The sequence below is a fragment of the Leuciscus leuciscus genome (assembly GCF_965113295.1).
Source record: "Leuciscus leuciscus genome assembly, chromosome: 25".
NCBI lineage: Eukaryota > Metazoa > Chordata > Actinopteri > Cypriniformes > Leuciscidae > Leuciscus > Leuciscus leuciscus.
The window spans coordinates 8,013,095-8,028,265 of record NC_138724.1 but is presented as its reverse complement, the minus strand read 5'-3'; the positions used below and the strand labels follow the sequence as shown (position 1 = coordinate 8,028,265).

The window sequence follows — 15,171 nt, the reverse complement described above, 5'->3', positions numbered from 1 at the left end:
GTGATGGATGAAAGTAGCATCCAAAAAACTGCTTTTGTTACAAAGTACAACCAGTATGAGTTTGTTCGTCTACCATTTGGGTTGAAAAATGCTGGAGCAACATTCCAAAGGCTCATGAACATAGTTCTACAAGATCTTATTGGTAAATGTTGTTTTGTGTACATAGACGACATTGTCGTGTACTCCAGAGACATCCAGCAACACTTCCGGGATTTGAAGAAGGTGTTTGTTGGGCTGGAATCGGCTGGCCTAACCCTCAACCTTAGGAAATGTAAATTGGTAAGGAAATCACTGACTTTCCTAGGACACGTCATTTCAGCGGAAGGCATCAAGACAGATGATTCCAAAGTGGATGCTGTCAAGAATTTTCCTGTGCCCAAAAACATTAAGGGAGTAGAGCGATTCCTAGGTCTTGCTGGGTGGTATCACCGATTTATTCTATATTTTTCAGAACGTGCTGCTCCACTTCATGCACTTAAGAGGAAGGGTGTACCATGGAACTGGACTAAGGAGTGCCAACATTCTTTTGAAGATTTGAAGGATGCCCTGCAAAAGACCCCAGTTCTGGTGCCCCCAGACTCAAGTAAATCATTTAAAGTGCAGACCGATGCAAGCGACTTAGGACTTGGAGCTGTCCTGACTCAGGATTCGGAAAAGGGAGAACACGTCATCGCCTATGCATCCCGTCTGCTTCAAGGAGCTGAAAAAACATATGCTGTTTCAGAGAAGGAATCCCTCGCGGTTGTCTGGGCGGTTGAGAAGTGGCGACAGTACCTAGAAGGGAAACCCTTTGAAGTTCTGACTGATCATGCCGCATTCACTTGGGTATTCAACCATCCTCGTCCAACATCAAGACTTACTAGGTGGGCTATCCGACTCCAGGGATTTGACTTTACTGTGAGATACCGAAAAGGGAGATGTAATGTTGTGCCTGATTCGTTGTCCCGTGCATTGCCTGAGGGAGAGCCACTGGGAAGTGTTGCGGTATGCCAGGCAAAGGATGTGAATGGAGACTTACCGATCAACTGGGAAGAACTTGGTCGAAGCCAAAAAAGTGATCAATCATTGCAGCCTCTGTGGGATGAAACAAAGCTTAACCCTATTGACCCCCAACGTATTCATTATGTTGTACAGAACAGCTTTCTGTTCAGATGTGTCCCTGGAAGTCAAAAGGGTCATACTTTGCAAGTAGTCATCCCAAAGGATCTCCGGCAGTCTCCAAGTGGGCATCTTGGACGCATGAAAACATTGCGGAGACTACTCAACGTGGGGTACTGGCCAGAAATCCAGCAAGATGTATGGGATCACTGCAAACAATGCCAAACCTGTCAGCAATACAAGCCACGTATATCCAAACTTTCTGGAACCCTTCAATCCACTCCGGTAAAAGAACCCGGATATATGATAGGCATTGATCTTATGGGACCATTTCCAAGGAGCACGAAGTTGAATGAGTATTTATTGGTTTCTGTGGATTACTGTAGCAAGTGGGTCGAGGTGTTCCCTTTGCGGTCAGCAAAGACACCTTTGATAACTAACATCCTTATCAAAGATATCTTTACCCGTTGGGGGGTACCTACGTATTTGGTATCAGACCGAGGACCACAATTTACCTCACAACTTCTGAACGCTACCTGCAGACAATGGGGTGCCATTCAAAAACTTACCACTGCATACCATCCGCAGACTAACCTGACAGAAAGGGTAAACAAAACTCTCAAGACTATGATTGCCTCCTATGTCAAGGACAATCATCGGAATTGGGACCAATGGATCCATGAGTTCAGGTTTGCAATCAATTCAGCTTGGCAGGAGAGTACGAAGTATACCCCAGTGGAAATCGCTCTGGGACGCAAGTTGAAAGGACCCCTTGAACTATTTCAATATCGTTCGCCTGATCCTGACCAATCTGCGTATGAAGTTGTTGAACGTCAGCAAGCACTTCTGGAGAGAGTAAAGGAGAATGTTGTGAGAGCCCAAAGCAGACAACAGAGGTACTACAACCTGAAGAGGCGGCAAGAGACCTTCCAGGAAGGGGAACTCGTCTGGGTTCGTACTCACCCGTTGTCTCATGCAAAGGATGCCTTTATGGCCAAACTAGCTCCTAAGTGGCATGGGCCAGCCAAAGTCTTGAAACAGTTGAATAACGTAAACTACAGAGTTGAGCTGTCAACCGAACCTAAACAAGTTGAGACATACCATGTAGAAAATCTGAAAAGGTTTTACGGCCAGGTCAGGCCTTCTTCTGAGAGGGGGGGTGTGTAACAGTTCTAGTAAACTGTTACCTGTCTCCTATGTTGAATGCAAGTTGTAATTTCACTCCCTGCCATTAGAGGGCAATAGGGAGCCATTATCTGGGAGATCTCTCCAGGCCAGAGAGTTAAAGGAAGAGGGAAGTGTGAGTTAGGAATACCTGTTAGCTGAGAGCACATGCTCTTTCCATGCTTTCATTTGGAAAACCCTGTTGAGGAACATCTGTGTTCAATATCTCAATGTGAGTTGATTTATTTGTTTCTTTAACATTAACAAAAAAGGTTTATAATGCGAAAGTATTTTGCTTGTTGAACCTCATGTTGTATTGTTTGTTTTATTTTAATCAGAGGGTTTTGGTATCTGCTTGATATTGAGGGCTTCTCAACTGGTTCAAGTTCTTTGTGTTATTGTTTTCAACGTGGAAGTATATCCGAACTCCTGAACGAAAAGACACTTTTTCCTTGGATTAACCCTTGATTGAACAAATGTGGATGATGTTATTTTAACATCTTAAACATCTACAATGGTGTGATGGACCAAGGACATTTGTGGTAACTCTGGACTTTAATATTGGGTGTACATTTATAAGATTTTACTTCCAAATGCTCTGCCTCATGTAATTTTGTCAAGACATTTTGTATGATCTAAAAATGTATACTGTACTTAAGGGAAATATAACTGTTGGTAAATGGTGATTGATCCCTCCTCATTTATTTATGTGACCCTTGACTTTAGTGTTACAACGCAGAGACCATCACCCGTTCTATTGGATGCCGCCTTTGGACCGATCCAGACGGGCTTACAAAGTGGTGACCAGCCTCGGTGATCTCGCAACACAGGCGAGCAACGTCTTTCCAGCAAAGTATTGGGATTTTAAAATCAACACGATGTTTGATCATCTTCTCTTCTTTCCGCCGTTGTGGTAAGTCAATTCTTTTTGCCTTTTTAGAAGTCTTGAGGGAAAAACAGACGCACCCCATATTAACACATTTATAGAATGGGTTGGAATACCCAGTCATGTCCGGACACCGAAAAAGTCAGATAAAGCTTGAGAATTAGACACAACCACATGTCAGGGACATGATAGCGGCAGCGCAGATGAGTAAAGAAGACCCTTGTAATGGATTTTAAAGATCTCCTTGTTTGCCTTCGCAACAGGAGATGAAATCTAAATTGGAATAACATCTTCCAAATTATTTTCTGGAACTCGATGAAGAGCTATAAATTAGAGCCTAAAGTTTATGCTTTCTCCATTGTTTTATTGGCTTTGTTGCAACGAACTAGCAAAACTTGATGAGAATGAGCAAACAACAGAATGAAAATTCTAAGTTTGTAAACAATTGGAAAACATATGTTTTTTGTTTATGAAAAGCAAAGTTGGGAAAAACAGGATAATATGATGCAACAGGTTGAAAGGTAAAGGAAACTTTTTGTTTGGCCAGAATTATATCTCAGCTCTTGAGGACTTCTGCTACAAAGCAGAATTGCTCTTGATTACAAATAATTAAGAGGTGAGAAGCTTAAAATATAAAAATGATACACAGAACGATAGTGATGTTGTTATTACATTTTTGTCAAGAAAACGCATGATTTAATGTTCAGGATTCAGTAACTCTGAACTTTGAAAAAAAAATCTCCAAATTGCAATGATCCTGTTTGTATTTTCAAATAGAAAATAGGGGCGTTGTTTGTTCTACTACATGTGCACATAGGCTAATTAACAATAGAACTATGTCTGATGAAGATGATGCTATTGTTGATGGAAGGCCAGAGTGGATGGTGAGGTCTCCATCAAACAGAACCACAGAGTTATCTGCTCTCTGCCAGCTACTACAAACCAGGCTAGATGCTGACCCACGCTACGTGTAACACCACCAAGCTCATCATGGCAGTTTGAAAAATGTTCAGAACTCAAACAACATTTGTGTTAGAGTTGTTCACAATTCCTTTAAGTTTCTCATTTAAATGTTATTATTCAATTCTGTTCCATTTTCATGATTCCTATATTTATACTTTTATTGGTTCCCATTTTATATACAGTATAGCCTATTATATATATACCTTGAATATTTTTATATATATTTTAAATACACTTTAATTTCTATATTTCTTATTGTTCTCGTTTTATATTGTATACTTTGTATATTTGTTCCTTTTTAGATGTCCATTTTGCTTTTTATCTCCATGTTTTGTATTTTATTCCTTTACATCTCCTTCCTTTAGATACATTTTGTTCACTTATTTATTTTTCCCCATTCATTTTAATGTATGTTTATAATGCTCTTTGGAATGTTCTTTTTATTTATTTATATTGTTTACTTGGAATATTTATGTAGGCTATATTATATATTTGAGCAATATCTTCATAGCTGGCCTATAACCAATCAAGTCACTATGCTAAGGCCTAGGGTGCGCTAAGTTTTAAAAGTAACCAATAAAGTCACGTTACTGGGTTTTCAATGTGTCCTGTCATCCAATAGTGGTCTGGGTTTTGGGAGTGGTTTTAAAAGAACAACCAATCCAGTTTGAGATGAAGGACCAACATGGGATGGAAGGCAAAGGTGCACATAGGTGTGAAAATGTCTCCTGAAAAAACCTTTAAAGGGACATTGTGTAGGAATTTCTCCCATCTAGTGGTGAAATTGTATTTTGCATTCAAACGAATAATGCTCTCCAGCGCCTCACTTTTTCAAATGCGCGTTGCATCTACGGTAGCCGTTATGTACCTAAAAGCTATGACAGGATGTCTTATAATAGCACTTCGAGTTTTTCTGCGGGTGAACATGTTTGTTATTTAAAACAAACTGAAACTTGAAACAACGAAAAAAAGAATGTTACAGTATGAACTACTGACTGTCAAAAACATTAACTATGGTAATTAGTAGTAATGCCTTCTTTACTCGTTAGTATGTGCATTGTTAGATATCATCATCATCAGAGCCTTCTCTAACATTACTTTACTCAATAGCTGCTATTCATCAAAGAGCCTGTTTAACTTTGAACTATAAATGTTCGACTGTCTATATAATAAAGTACACAACCAAGCAATGAAAAAAAAGCTTGTAATTAAGACTGTAACATTGACTTACCTGTCGAGAAGAAAGCAGGCAACTTCAGGGTCTCTTTTGAAAGCTTTCTCCTGCATTAGCTATCCTGACAGTAACCCTTGTTTTTGTAATCTCCGGTCACGTTTCCTTTTACGATCTATTTTGGACTTTTTCGACGACGAGGACTCCTTATCCTGTGACTCATATGTATGTATGAATGAACGGTGTATAAATAACCGTGCAGTGCAGCCTTTTAAACTTGCCGCGGCAGTGACAAGCGCCTCTCACTGCTCTGCTCCTCCATGCTGGCTTCAGTCACGTGACGCTGGCTCTGAACGAAACGCGTTGTGGAAACGCGTTGGCCTAGTACTTTTTGTCCCTCTCTGCTATTATAGTTTTTCAAGATGGCGGAACTACATGGAAGCCTCCGTGGACTTACCCGTCCCATGTATATAAAGATAATAAATTCTTCGTTTACGAGGATTAGTCTGAACATTGGCATAGGTATTTGTACACCATTGAGGGCATATTTATGAATAAAAATATAGATTTTAGATAATAAAATACCTAAAAAGCTACACATTGTCCCTTTAATGGTATTACTTGCCATGGCAACAAATGGCTGTAGCATGGAAGTATATTCATCCACAACATACATCCGCTTTGGTATCATTTCGGATATATATACGGACCCATGGAATTTGACCTATCCGGCCAGTAAAATCCTGGATTCTTCCGAATTTCAGCAGTGTATACAGGAGTATGCTGGTCCGGATACACCTCTTTTCATGCAGTGAATGGTTTTATGTGTATAGGGTACCAACGAGGATTAACTATGACCAGGGGCGTAGTTTCAAGGGGGAATTGTTGAGGCGCTTGTGTGACCTGTATGGTGTTACTAAAAGTAGAACGACCCCATACCATCCTGAGGGTAATAGCCAATGCGAAAGATTTAATATTTTAAAGATGGAAGAATACGGTTGTACAGATGCTCGATTTCTGCACACTAATGAATGCTTTCATCATAACTAATAGTGCAAACACACTGTAAATAAAAGATTCGTTGATTATTACGGGAGTTTTGCCGCGAGTCCAGTCACTGATAAACACGTGCTGTTTGATTGACAGCTACAGCTATTGTAAACGGGGCATTCTTTGATTGCTTTCTATATATAATTCAGTCAGTTTAAATAACAGGTTATTTACACCCAACTAAGAGAATAAATGTGAAGTTGACCGTTTAGTCACTGGTTTGATTTAATGACAGGACAAAGAACATCTGACTGTAGCTACATAAATCATTACATCAGAAATCACTGGTCACAGAACAGGCATTAGCATGGATATGGTTACTTACATGTTGTGGCATTACTGTCGAGTCCATATCGTAAATGCCTGCAAAGCCTGCGCCGAGTTGCAGACTGATTTACCAATGAATCCAGTGAAATGCTAGCCTGGATGCCAGCTGAATTTAGCCCCGCCCACAACATTTGAGGTCGGGAAGTTCGGTCTGGACTTGATCCGTTGTGGAGCTACTATGCTCGAACCAGAGCTGTTCGGACCAATCAAATTGTCAGGGCGGGCTTTATACGATGATGGACAGATGATCAACAGTAACGTAATCATCCACGTCACTAAAGAGCGCTTGGGTTGAATTCGTTTACAACAAAGATGGCTGCCGCTGGAGAATTGAGATGTGTAGATTCCGCCATCGCGTGTGTTATAGAAGATATCGACAGCGCATTCATTTTAAAAGAGGAACAGAGAACCGCGATCAAGGCATTTGTCGATCGGAAAGATGAATGAAGAACATATGTCACTTACTCCGTTGCTCTGATTGGTTGTAATTGAGTGCAGAGGCATTTTCTTTCCTGGTTCGGTTGAAACACGCCCCATAATCAGAGCCCAATGGAGCAGTATCAGACTCATATTCTGACTAGAATAGTATTCAATAAACTGTAATATATAACACAATATATAATGCAATATATTATTTTTATATAATATTTTATATAATATATATTTGTAAGTATATTTACACCATATAATATATTGATCTTAAATATATGGAAATATATTATCGTTCCGTAATGGTATAAGGAATGATTACCTCAAAATGCTTAAGCAACTTTGATGGACTTTATTTAAATGAAATACGTACACCTCTTTAGCTATTGCGTAATTGACTAATTGTTTATAGCTACCTTAAGGTGACTGTTGTTAGTTGTCATTTTGGTTTCATTTTGTTTTGTTTTTTGGTCTTAGTGCGTCATTTCATTTAAACCTTTTGCATGGGTTCCGCAAGAAATGGGCAGGTCAGTACTATTTATATAAACGGTACTCATTCTAGAGACCACAGCTCATCTGTGAACACATACTGTACAGTATCTGTAAGAAAGTGCATATAATGGAATCAGACATCTATTATGTAAATTTTGGAAAAAGAGATACTAAGGGGACAACTGGACCTCAAACTCCAAGTCGCCGCCCAGATGAAGGAAAAGCTCGAAAATGCAGTAATTATTCAATTTATTCTGAAGCAGAGATGGAAGTTTAAATGGAGGAACTGAGAATTGATTGAGAAAAAATGTTACATAAAATTACAATCATTGTTGTCTAAGAACAATATGACAATGTTTATGAAATGCATTAACAGTTATTTTTTTCTCTTTACTTTTTTCAGCTTATGTTCTTGTTTGCATGTATTGCCATTAATTTCCAATGATTTTCATTTAAAAAAGCATGCAGAAGAATACTTTAAAAAGCCCTTTCAATTTCTTATGATGATTTTAGGTGTTATATCTTATACTATAGAGTGATTTTTTTTTTTATGAATTGCTATGTGTGTGTGTTTTTTTATCTTGTTTGTCAGGAGGAAGTAGATGTTTGGTGTTGATTGCAGTGTGTCTCGGGCTAATTTGTGTTCTTCAGCTGGTCGACAGCAGTACAGGAGTACTGCAGTTCATCATGATCACAGAAGAGAGAAACCTGTTAAAGACTTACAAGAACACATTTGAAGAGTTCAGTCAGATTATCAAGAGCTTACAGGACAATTACACTGATCTAATGGATGAAAAAGACCAACTGCAGAACAACTTCAGCTCTTTGAGTCAGAAGAAACTGGAGTTGGAGACCAGAGTCACATCTCTGAGAGACGAACTAAAGAAAGCTTATGAAAAAGGTTAGTACAGATCTGTTTTTGTGATCTTTTTTTTTTCTTTTTTCTTTTTTTTTCTTTATACAGTAAAAAAAAAGAAGTGTTTTTCTGTTAGGATATCAGTGGGGCTCCGGTTGGTTTTTCATATCCAATGTGTCGATGAGCTGGTCTGGCATCAGGCAGTACTGCAGGGATCAAGGTGGCGATCTGATCATTATCAACACTGAAGAGAAGCAGGTGAGTTTGTGTGAGTGTCTGTTAATCAATGAGAGGAATCACACTTACTCCTGTTTTTATTCACACACAGATGTTCATAACTTCATTAGTCAATAAGGAAGTGTGGATCGGTTTATCTGACATAGAGCAGGAGGGCAATATGAAATGGGTGGATAATTCACCATTGAAACAAGGGTAAGAGCTAAAAAAAACACTGTTTATTTATTTGTTTAGTATTCTTGTTTTAAAAAATCCATCACAACCATCAGGACATATCTGAAACCTCTTCCACAACCAAACTACTACAAGCAAAAAAACTTCCTATAAATAAATTCTGTTTACAGACAATTATTTTACTTTACTGCACTTTGAATTCTACTCCAGCTGATTTTATACAGTGATTAAAGTTGATTCATTAATTTTGGTGTTCTGAATAACCTAAAATCTGATGTTATTTAGGTTTTGGTGGGAAGCTCAGCCGGATGACTACAGAGGAAGTGAGGACTGTGTTGAACTGATTCCAGGACGTGTCCTGAACTGGAATGATGTCCCTTGTTCTGTAATGAGAAAAGGGATTTGTGAGAAATAGGGCTTATCCCATTTTTTTGTGTTTTTACTTGTGTTATTTTATTCAGATCACATCATTTCTGATTGAGGTTTAAAACTTTTAAAACAGTCTGCTACTATCATTTTATGTAACCCAGTGAGGGTTATTATTAAACACCTATTTACTGAGTACTGGGGTTTATAAGATTGTATGATTCAGATAGTATCATAACAGTGTCTGTATGCTCGGTTGATATACTTATGTACTGCCCCTTTAAGAGTTATGATAAACTATAAAGTTTGTTTGTGAAGTACTTGCTCAGCCAGTTTGTTCCTTTGTGGGTTATTGTTTATTATTATTATTATTATTATTATTATTCCCGCCCCGTGAATATAACTGCAATTCTGATTGGAGGGGGGGAGGGGCGAGGTCGCAGGAGAGACTGGGGTGCAGACAAACAATCATTAAAGGCGGGCATACACTTTGCGATGTCTGTGCAATTTCAGAACCTACTCACACTGAACGAGTAGATCACATGCGATGTAAAGCCAAAGCTCAGGATTTATATGCTCACACTATACGGTCCGAACGTCGAGCTGTATGGAAGCAGATTAGTCTCAAATATAATTCACGCAAAAAACATGATTCACAAATGCGTAGACAATTTCACATGCATGAAACCCAATTCACGTGCACACAAAAAAAATCCACGTGCGTGAAAAAAAAAATATATTCACAAAAAGCAATTCACATGCGCAAAATAAAATTATATACTCATAAAATACATTTCACAAATGCAAAACACAATTCGTAGATATACAACTGTGCACAAAAACCTTTGAATGTTTAAAATGTACGAGTGTATCCTTGCATTTGAATGTGCAAATCGTCATTCACGTACGAATCGCCTTAGATATGTGTGTGTGTGTTTTTGAGACTTTCCTGGCAGCATAACACTCGTAACACAGAGCAGTCGTACTCTTTAGCCAATCAGATTTAAGCTTATCAATCGACCAATCAGTATCACGTGAGGGCGGGCCTACCTACATGTTACGTCATCAGCTTTCGACCAGTTCATGGCTGAGCAGAGGTAAGTGCAGTTAATCGTTCATTTCTGTGTTAACTGAAGTTAATAAAGTTTGAGATCAGTTGAAGCAATAGTTTATTAACTGCTGTTTAGTCCACATGTGAATATAAACATTTATTTTTAGTATTGATGGATTTTCATGTCCTGTCCACCACACATTCAACCTATGATAATGTATGTAATGACGTGCATATATAGGAGACATGTTTTGATCTGCATATATTATGTAGTTTTATTGTTTCAGATTTCCAAGACAGATGATGTATGAAGTTGCAGACAACCAGTACTGTGATCTTACCATTTCTACTGTAATTCTTTGAAAACAGTCATGTTGCAAGCCATCCATTTTGACAGTTGTTTCAACAAGTGGTTGAAAGTGATGCATTGTTACTGTATTAATTTGTCTCCTGCGGACTATATGTACACACTTTAGGAATAAAGCCTTGCTATGCATGCATTATTAAATGTTCTTGTAAGAATTAAAAGATTCAGACATAGTTCAATTTGATGTGCACGTTTTATTAATTTGAAAGTTTCTGAATCCTTTGGGAATAAAATATATAAAATGACTTGATCATGATTAATGTTCCTGTTACATATGAAGATCATGAACTGACAGTCTAAACTGTGAAGCACAATATTCAGTACAGAGAAATATACGTCTCTTCAGGAGTTGTGAGATCCAGTCAGAGTGTACTTTGCTTTTAGAGTATATAAATATAAGTGCAATACATCAAGTGAAAAGTTAAAAAATGAATTGTGTTCAGTCCGGTCATCAGTAGACCTCTCTGTTAGGACATATAAGATTTTGTCCTGATATTTAAAGTACTAAAACCCTATAGTACAAGAGTTGCAGACAGAGGACGTGGGGAATTAAGTGATGGTATTTGAATAGAGTTTACTGAGTAATCTTAGTCGCATAATCTTAATTGCCTCTCTATGATAAGTACCTTTGTCTCATCAGCATAAAATCAGATTTGTCTATTTTACTATAGGCAAAGTAAAATGAATGCTTCACAATATTGTCCTGAGACCTTAAGATGACAATAAAAAACCTTATTTAAAAACCTTGCGATGACAATACAGCACAAAACATAAGGAAATGCATGTTGAATATATTGCTAACACTCTACAATAAGGTACAATAACTTAGTTAACATTAGTTCATGTATTAAATAACCATGAGCAATACATTTGTTGCTGTGTTTGTTAATCTTTATTAACGTTAGTTAAAAATACAGCTGTTCATTGTTAGTTTACAGTGCATTTACTAATGTTAACAAGATTTTAATGAAGTATTAGTAAATGTTAACATTAATAAAAAATAATAAAGGCTGTTCACGTGCAGTTCATTATTAGTTCATGTTAACTAATGAAACGTTTTAATAAACTGTTACCAATTAAGACATAAAAAAATAAAAAAATAAAGTATAAAAGAGAATTAAGAAACAACATGAATTAAGATGTTCGTGACTGCTATCCAGATGTCACACCAAAGGTGAGTAATCCTGATAAAATGCAGGGAAACAAGTGTTAATAATAATTTAACATCATACACAAATGGCAAAAACACTGGGTGCTCATTAAAATAGGTCTATTCACTATTTAAAGAACAATCTCGATGGGTATTGACCACAGATGATTGTTCTCTTACGAGAGGTACTCTCGTACTGCGTAAATCTTACGCTAGGGGAAAATCTCTTTTCCGCGAGATACTGAAGCCAAAAAATTATCCTTAATTTTGAAATAATGTAAAACGCGTTGCGGCAGCATGCAGACACAGGCGAGACGGCTTGTGCGCCTATTGGCTGCCCTGCGGCAACTGCAGCAGCCTATCGATAAGGCCCACTCGTGACGTCAGCTCCAATGGGGGCGCTTCGCGCCCAATACGTCACGTCCCGCCAGAATGGGCGTGGTCTAGGGCTATAAACACAGCTTCGAGAGGCTAGCTCACTGATTTTTCATCTCTTCAGCGAAGCTCTCGCATCGCTGGACCCGGAGAGAAGCCGCGCCGTCTGAAAAAGCCTTTCAGCGGGACGAGTCGACACTCTGAAGCCGCTGGCCGCGCCGCCTTCAGTCGCCTTCCTGCTGCGCTATCCGGCGTTATATCCTTTCTCTGCTACTGTGTTTTGTGTATGTGTGTGTGCTCGCCGCCGCGACACACACTCTCATTGCACTAAAAGAGCCGGGCGTCTTTTTCAAGACGCCCCTTTCCTGAGGATCACGCAGCTCTCGCGCTCGCGCTCGCGCTCGCTGACGGCGACCGCCCTCACTGCGAGCCAGTTACTGCCTGGTGACTCTGAGGACTCACCTGGCATCCTTCTCCGAGACTGCTCCTCCGCCCCCCCCAACCCGCAAAGCTCGCCGGTGCGCCCGCTTGCCTTGCCTGCTTGGGGGATGATACCTGCTCTCCCTCTGTTCGAGCCGCGCAAACCGCGCCGTTCACAGGGGATGTCAGGAGCGGACGGTCACGGGGCTAGCTTTCTCTCTCCCTCTGTTCGAGCCGCGCAAACTGCGCCGTTCACAAGGGAGGCTGGAAGCGGACGATCGGGGTTAGTTTTTCTTTACGTTACAAGAAAGCTACCCTGCCCTTGCGCCCCATTCACGCGTCACTCACCGGCGAAAAGACAACTCAGTTCCCTGATTAGGCGACTGGAAATATCAATATTGCAGCAAACGAGCCTGTTGTAACACGCACGCTTGCAAGCAAACGCCGAAGAAAACATGTTGACGCTCTTTTATATGCTCATGCATCTATACACCTTTGTGTTCCCCCCCTGTGGCTCAGTGGCGGAATCTTAGGTTTTTCACACGAGGGACCGGGGTTCGAATCCCGGTCTAACGGCAGATATATTATGCCGCCAATGCTTCGCTCTGTCAGTTCCCTGAAAGGCGACTGCAGATGTGCATTTTGCAGCCAACGAGCGCGCTGTACAACCCGCTCGCCTGCACCCAAACACCGTTTCTATGGTTCCCGTGCGTCACTGGCGAAAGGAGAAAAGGGTGTTTTTTAGCCCCGCTGCGGCCGGGCCGACCACTCCTGACACATTTCTCATTCCCCTCTTAAGTTCAGGTGACTGGAAATGTCAATATTGCAGTGAGCGAGCCTGTTGTTTTGCACGCACGCCTGCAAACAAACGCCAGCATGTTGACGCTCTTTGATAATACTCGCGCTACTGAATATCTATGTGTCTTCCTCTGTGGTCCAGTGGTAGATCGTCAGATTTTCACGCGAGAGACCCGCGATCGAATCCCGGGTCTACCGGCAAAACACACTTTTTGCCGTCAATTCTCGCTCTGGCAGTTCCCTGAAAAGGCGACTGCAGATGTGTATTTTGCAGCCAACGAGCGCGTGGTACAACCCGTTCGCCTGCACCCAAACTCTGTTTCTATGGTTTCCGCCTCTGAAGTTCAGACGACTGGAAATGTCAATATTGCAGTGAACAAGCCTGCTGTAATACACGCACGCCTGCAAACAAACGCCAGCATGTTGACGCTTTCTGTTTCTATGGCAACTTCTCGCTCGTTCAGTTCCAGTAAATGCGACTGTTCCAGTGTATTCTGCAGTAAACAAGTCGGCGAAATAGCCCGCTTGCCTGCACACAAACGCCGCTTTTACGGCTACCCAGATAAATCCCATAAGAGTGTATTTTCTGGTGTCCCGGCCACGGCCGATGGTGTTACGAATGTAGACGAAATTCCTACACAGAAACACAGCCCGTCACACAGGGCTCGCGCACATGAAATCGACCCAGGTCGATTGCGCATTAAACGTGGTAAATGTGCCCACTGCCCAGTGCCCACAAACACTACGTTCCGCATATCTCAAGGTTTCTGTAAAAACAAAACCAACGTGCATTCGCTCTGCTCAGGCGAACAATGCTCTCAGTGTTGTAAATGTGCCCGCTATCCCGCGCCCACATTCACACATAGACATGACAGGTCCTACGGGACTCGCCCAGCCCTCCCCTCTCGGTTGACCACCGCAAAGGAGTCGAGCGCGGGCAATCTGCCCGCCGTTATCAGCGCGCCCCCTGCCTCGAAGCGCGACGCTTATGTTACAGCACACCGAAGCCCCTCTGTCGCTGAGCGACCAGAGCGCGCTCCGCATTCAGCCCCTAGCCATTCGTGCAGATGCATGGGCAAGGCTACCCGGGGGTTTTGAAGTGGGTGCTAGACATTATAGAAAGAGGCTATTCGCTACAGTTTCGCCGACGCCCTCGCCGCTATGTGACGCGCGTCGAAGCTACGGTAAAAACAGAAGTAGCACCACCTACTTCGAGCCGAGATTTTGAAACTGTTGAGCAAAGGGGCCATAGAGCCTTTATCTCAAGCTCAGAGTGAAGGAGGGCTATACAGCAGATACTTCCTGGTACTGAAAAAAGACGGGGGTCTCAGACCCATACTAGATCTAAGGCAACTGAACAGAGTGCTTGCGAAGCAACAGTTCGGAATGCTCACGACCAGAAAAACCCTCACGCACATTCGCCGAGGAGATTGGTTTGTGTCAATAGATCTGAAAGACGCATATTTTCAAATACAAATAGCGTCACGTCACAGGCGACGTTTGAGATTCGCCTTCGAGGGCCAGGCATATCAGTGCTCAGTCCTACCGTTCGGCTTGTCTCTAGCCGCTCGCACCCCTCAGACTACAGGGCATGCGAGTATTGAACTACTTGGACGATTGGCTGATTCTAGCTCAATCTCACTCGGTGCTCATAGAGCACAGGACCATTTTGCTCGATCACCTCGAGAATCTGGGTCAATTGGGCGAAGAGTTCTCTGTCTCCCAGACAGATAATATCTTTTCTGGGCACAGAACTGGACTCGCTGTCTATGATAGCGCGACTGTCACCAGAGCGCG

At 41.2% G+C, this 15,171-nt stretch overlaps 1 protein-coding gene across 2 annotated transcripts; it reads left to right on the top strand.

Annotated features, from left to right (window-relative positions):
* The first annotated feature begins 2,400 nt into the window (after nucleotides 1-2,400).
* LOC309491008 (echinoidin-like) lies at nucleotides 2,401-9,533 on the top strand. Of its 2 annotated transcripts, XM_082160374.1 has the most exons (6): nucleotides 2,401-2,494; nucleotides 2,601-3,175; nucleotides 8,173-8,481; nucleotides 8,573-8,694; nucleotides 8,765-8,868; nucleotides 9,133-9,533. In XM_082160374.1, the coding sequence occupies exons 3-6, from the start codon at nucleotides 8,268-8,270 to the stop codon at nucleotides 9,260-9,262; spliced, it is 570 nt and encodes a 189-aa protein (XP_082016500.1). In that variant the 5' UTR covers nucleotides 2,401-2,494; nucleotides 2,601-3,175; nucleotides 8,173-8,267; the 3' UTR covers nucleotides 9,263-9,533. The 2 variants fall into 2 exon arrangements, with proteins under 2 accessions (XP_082016500.1, XP_082016499.1); XM_082160373.1 differs by lacking the exons at nucleotides 2,401-2,494; nucleotides 2,601-3,175 and adding an exon at nucleotides 7,629-7,816.
* Nucleotides 9,534-15,171: the final 5,638 nt, after the last annotated feature.

Excerpts from the sequence above, each read along its gene's own strand:
- LOC309491008 (XM_082160373.1), top strand. The coding sequence starts at position 7,708 with ATGGAATCAGACATCTATTATGTAAATTTTGGAAAAAGAGATACTAAG. Across the intron at positions 7,817-8,172 it reads AGGAAAAGCTCGAAAATGCA|GAGGAAGTAGATGTTTGGTG; the intron begins GTAATTATTCAA and ends CTTGTTTGTCAG. Across the intron at positions 8,482-8,572 it reads AAAGAAAGCTTATGAAAAAG|GATATCAGTGGGGCTCCGGT; the intron begins GTTAGTACAGAT and ends TTTTTCTGTTAG.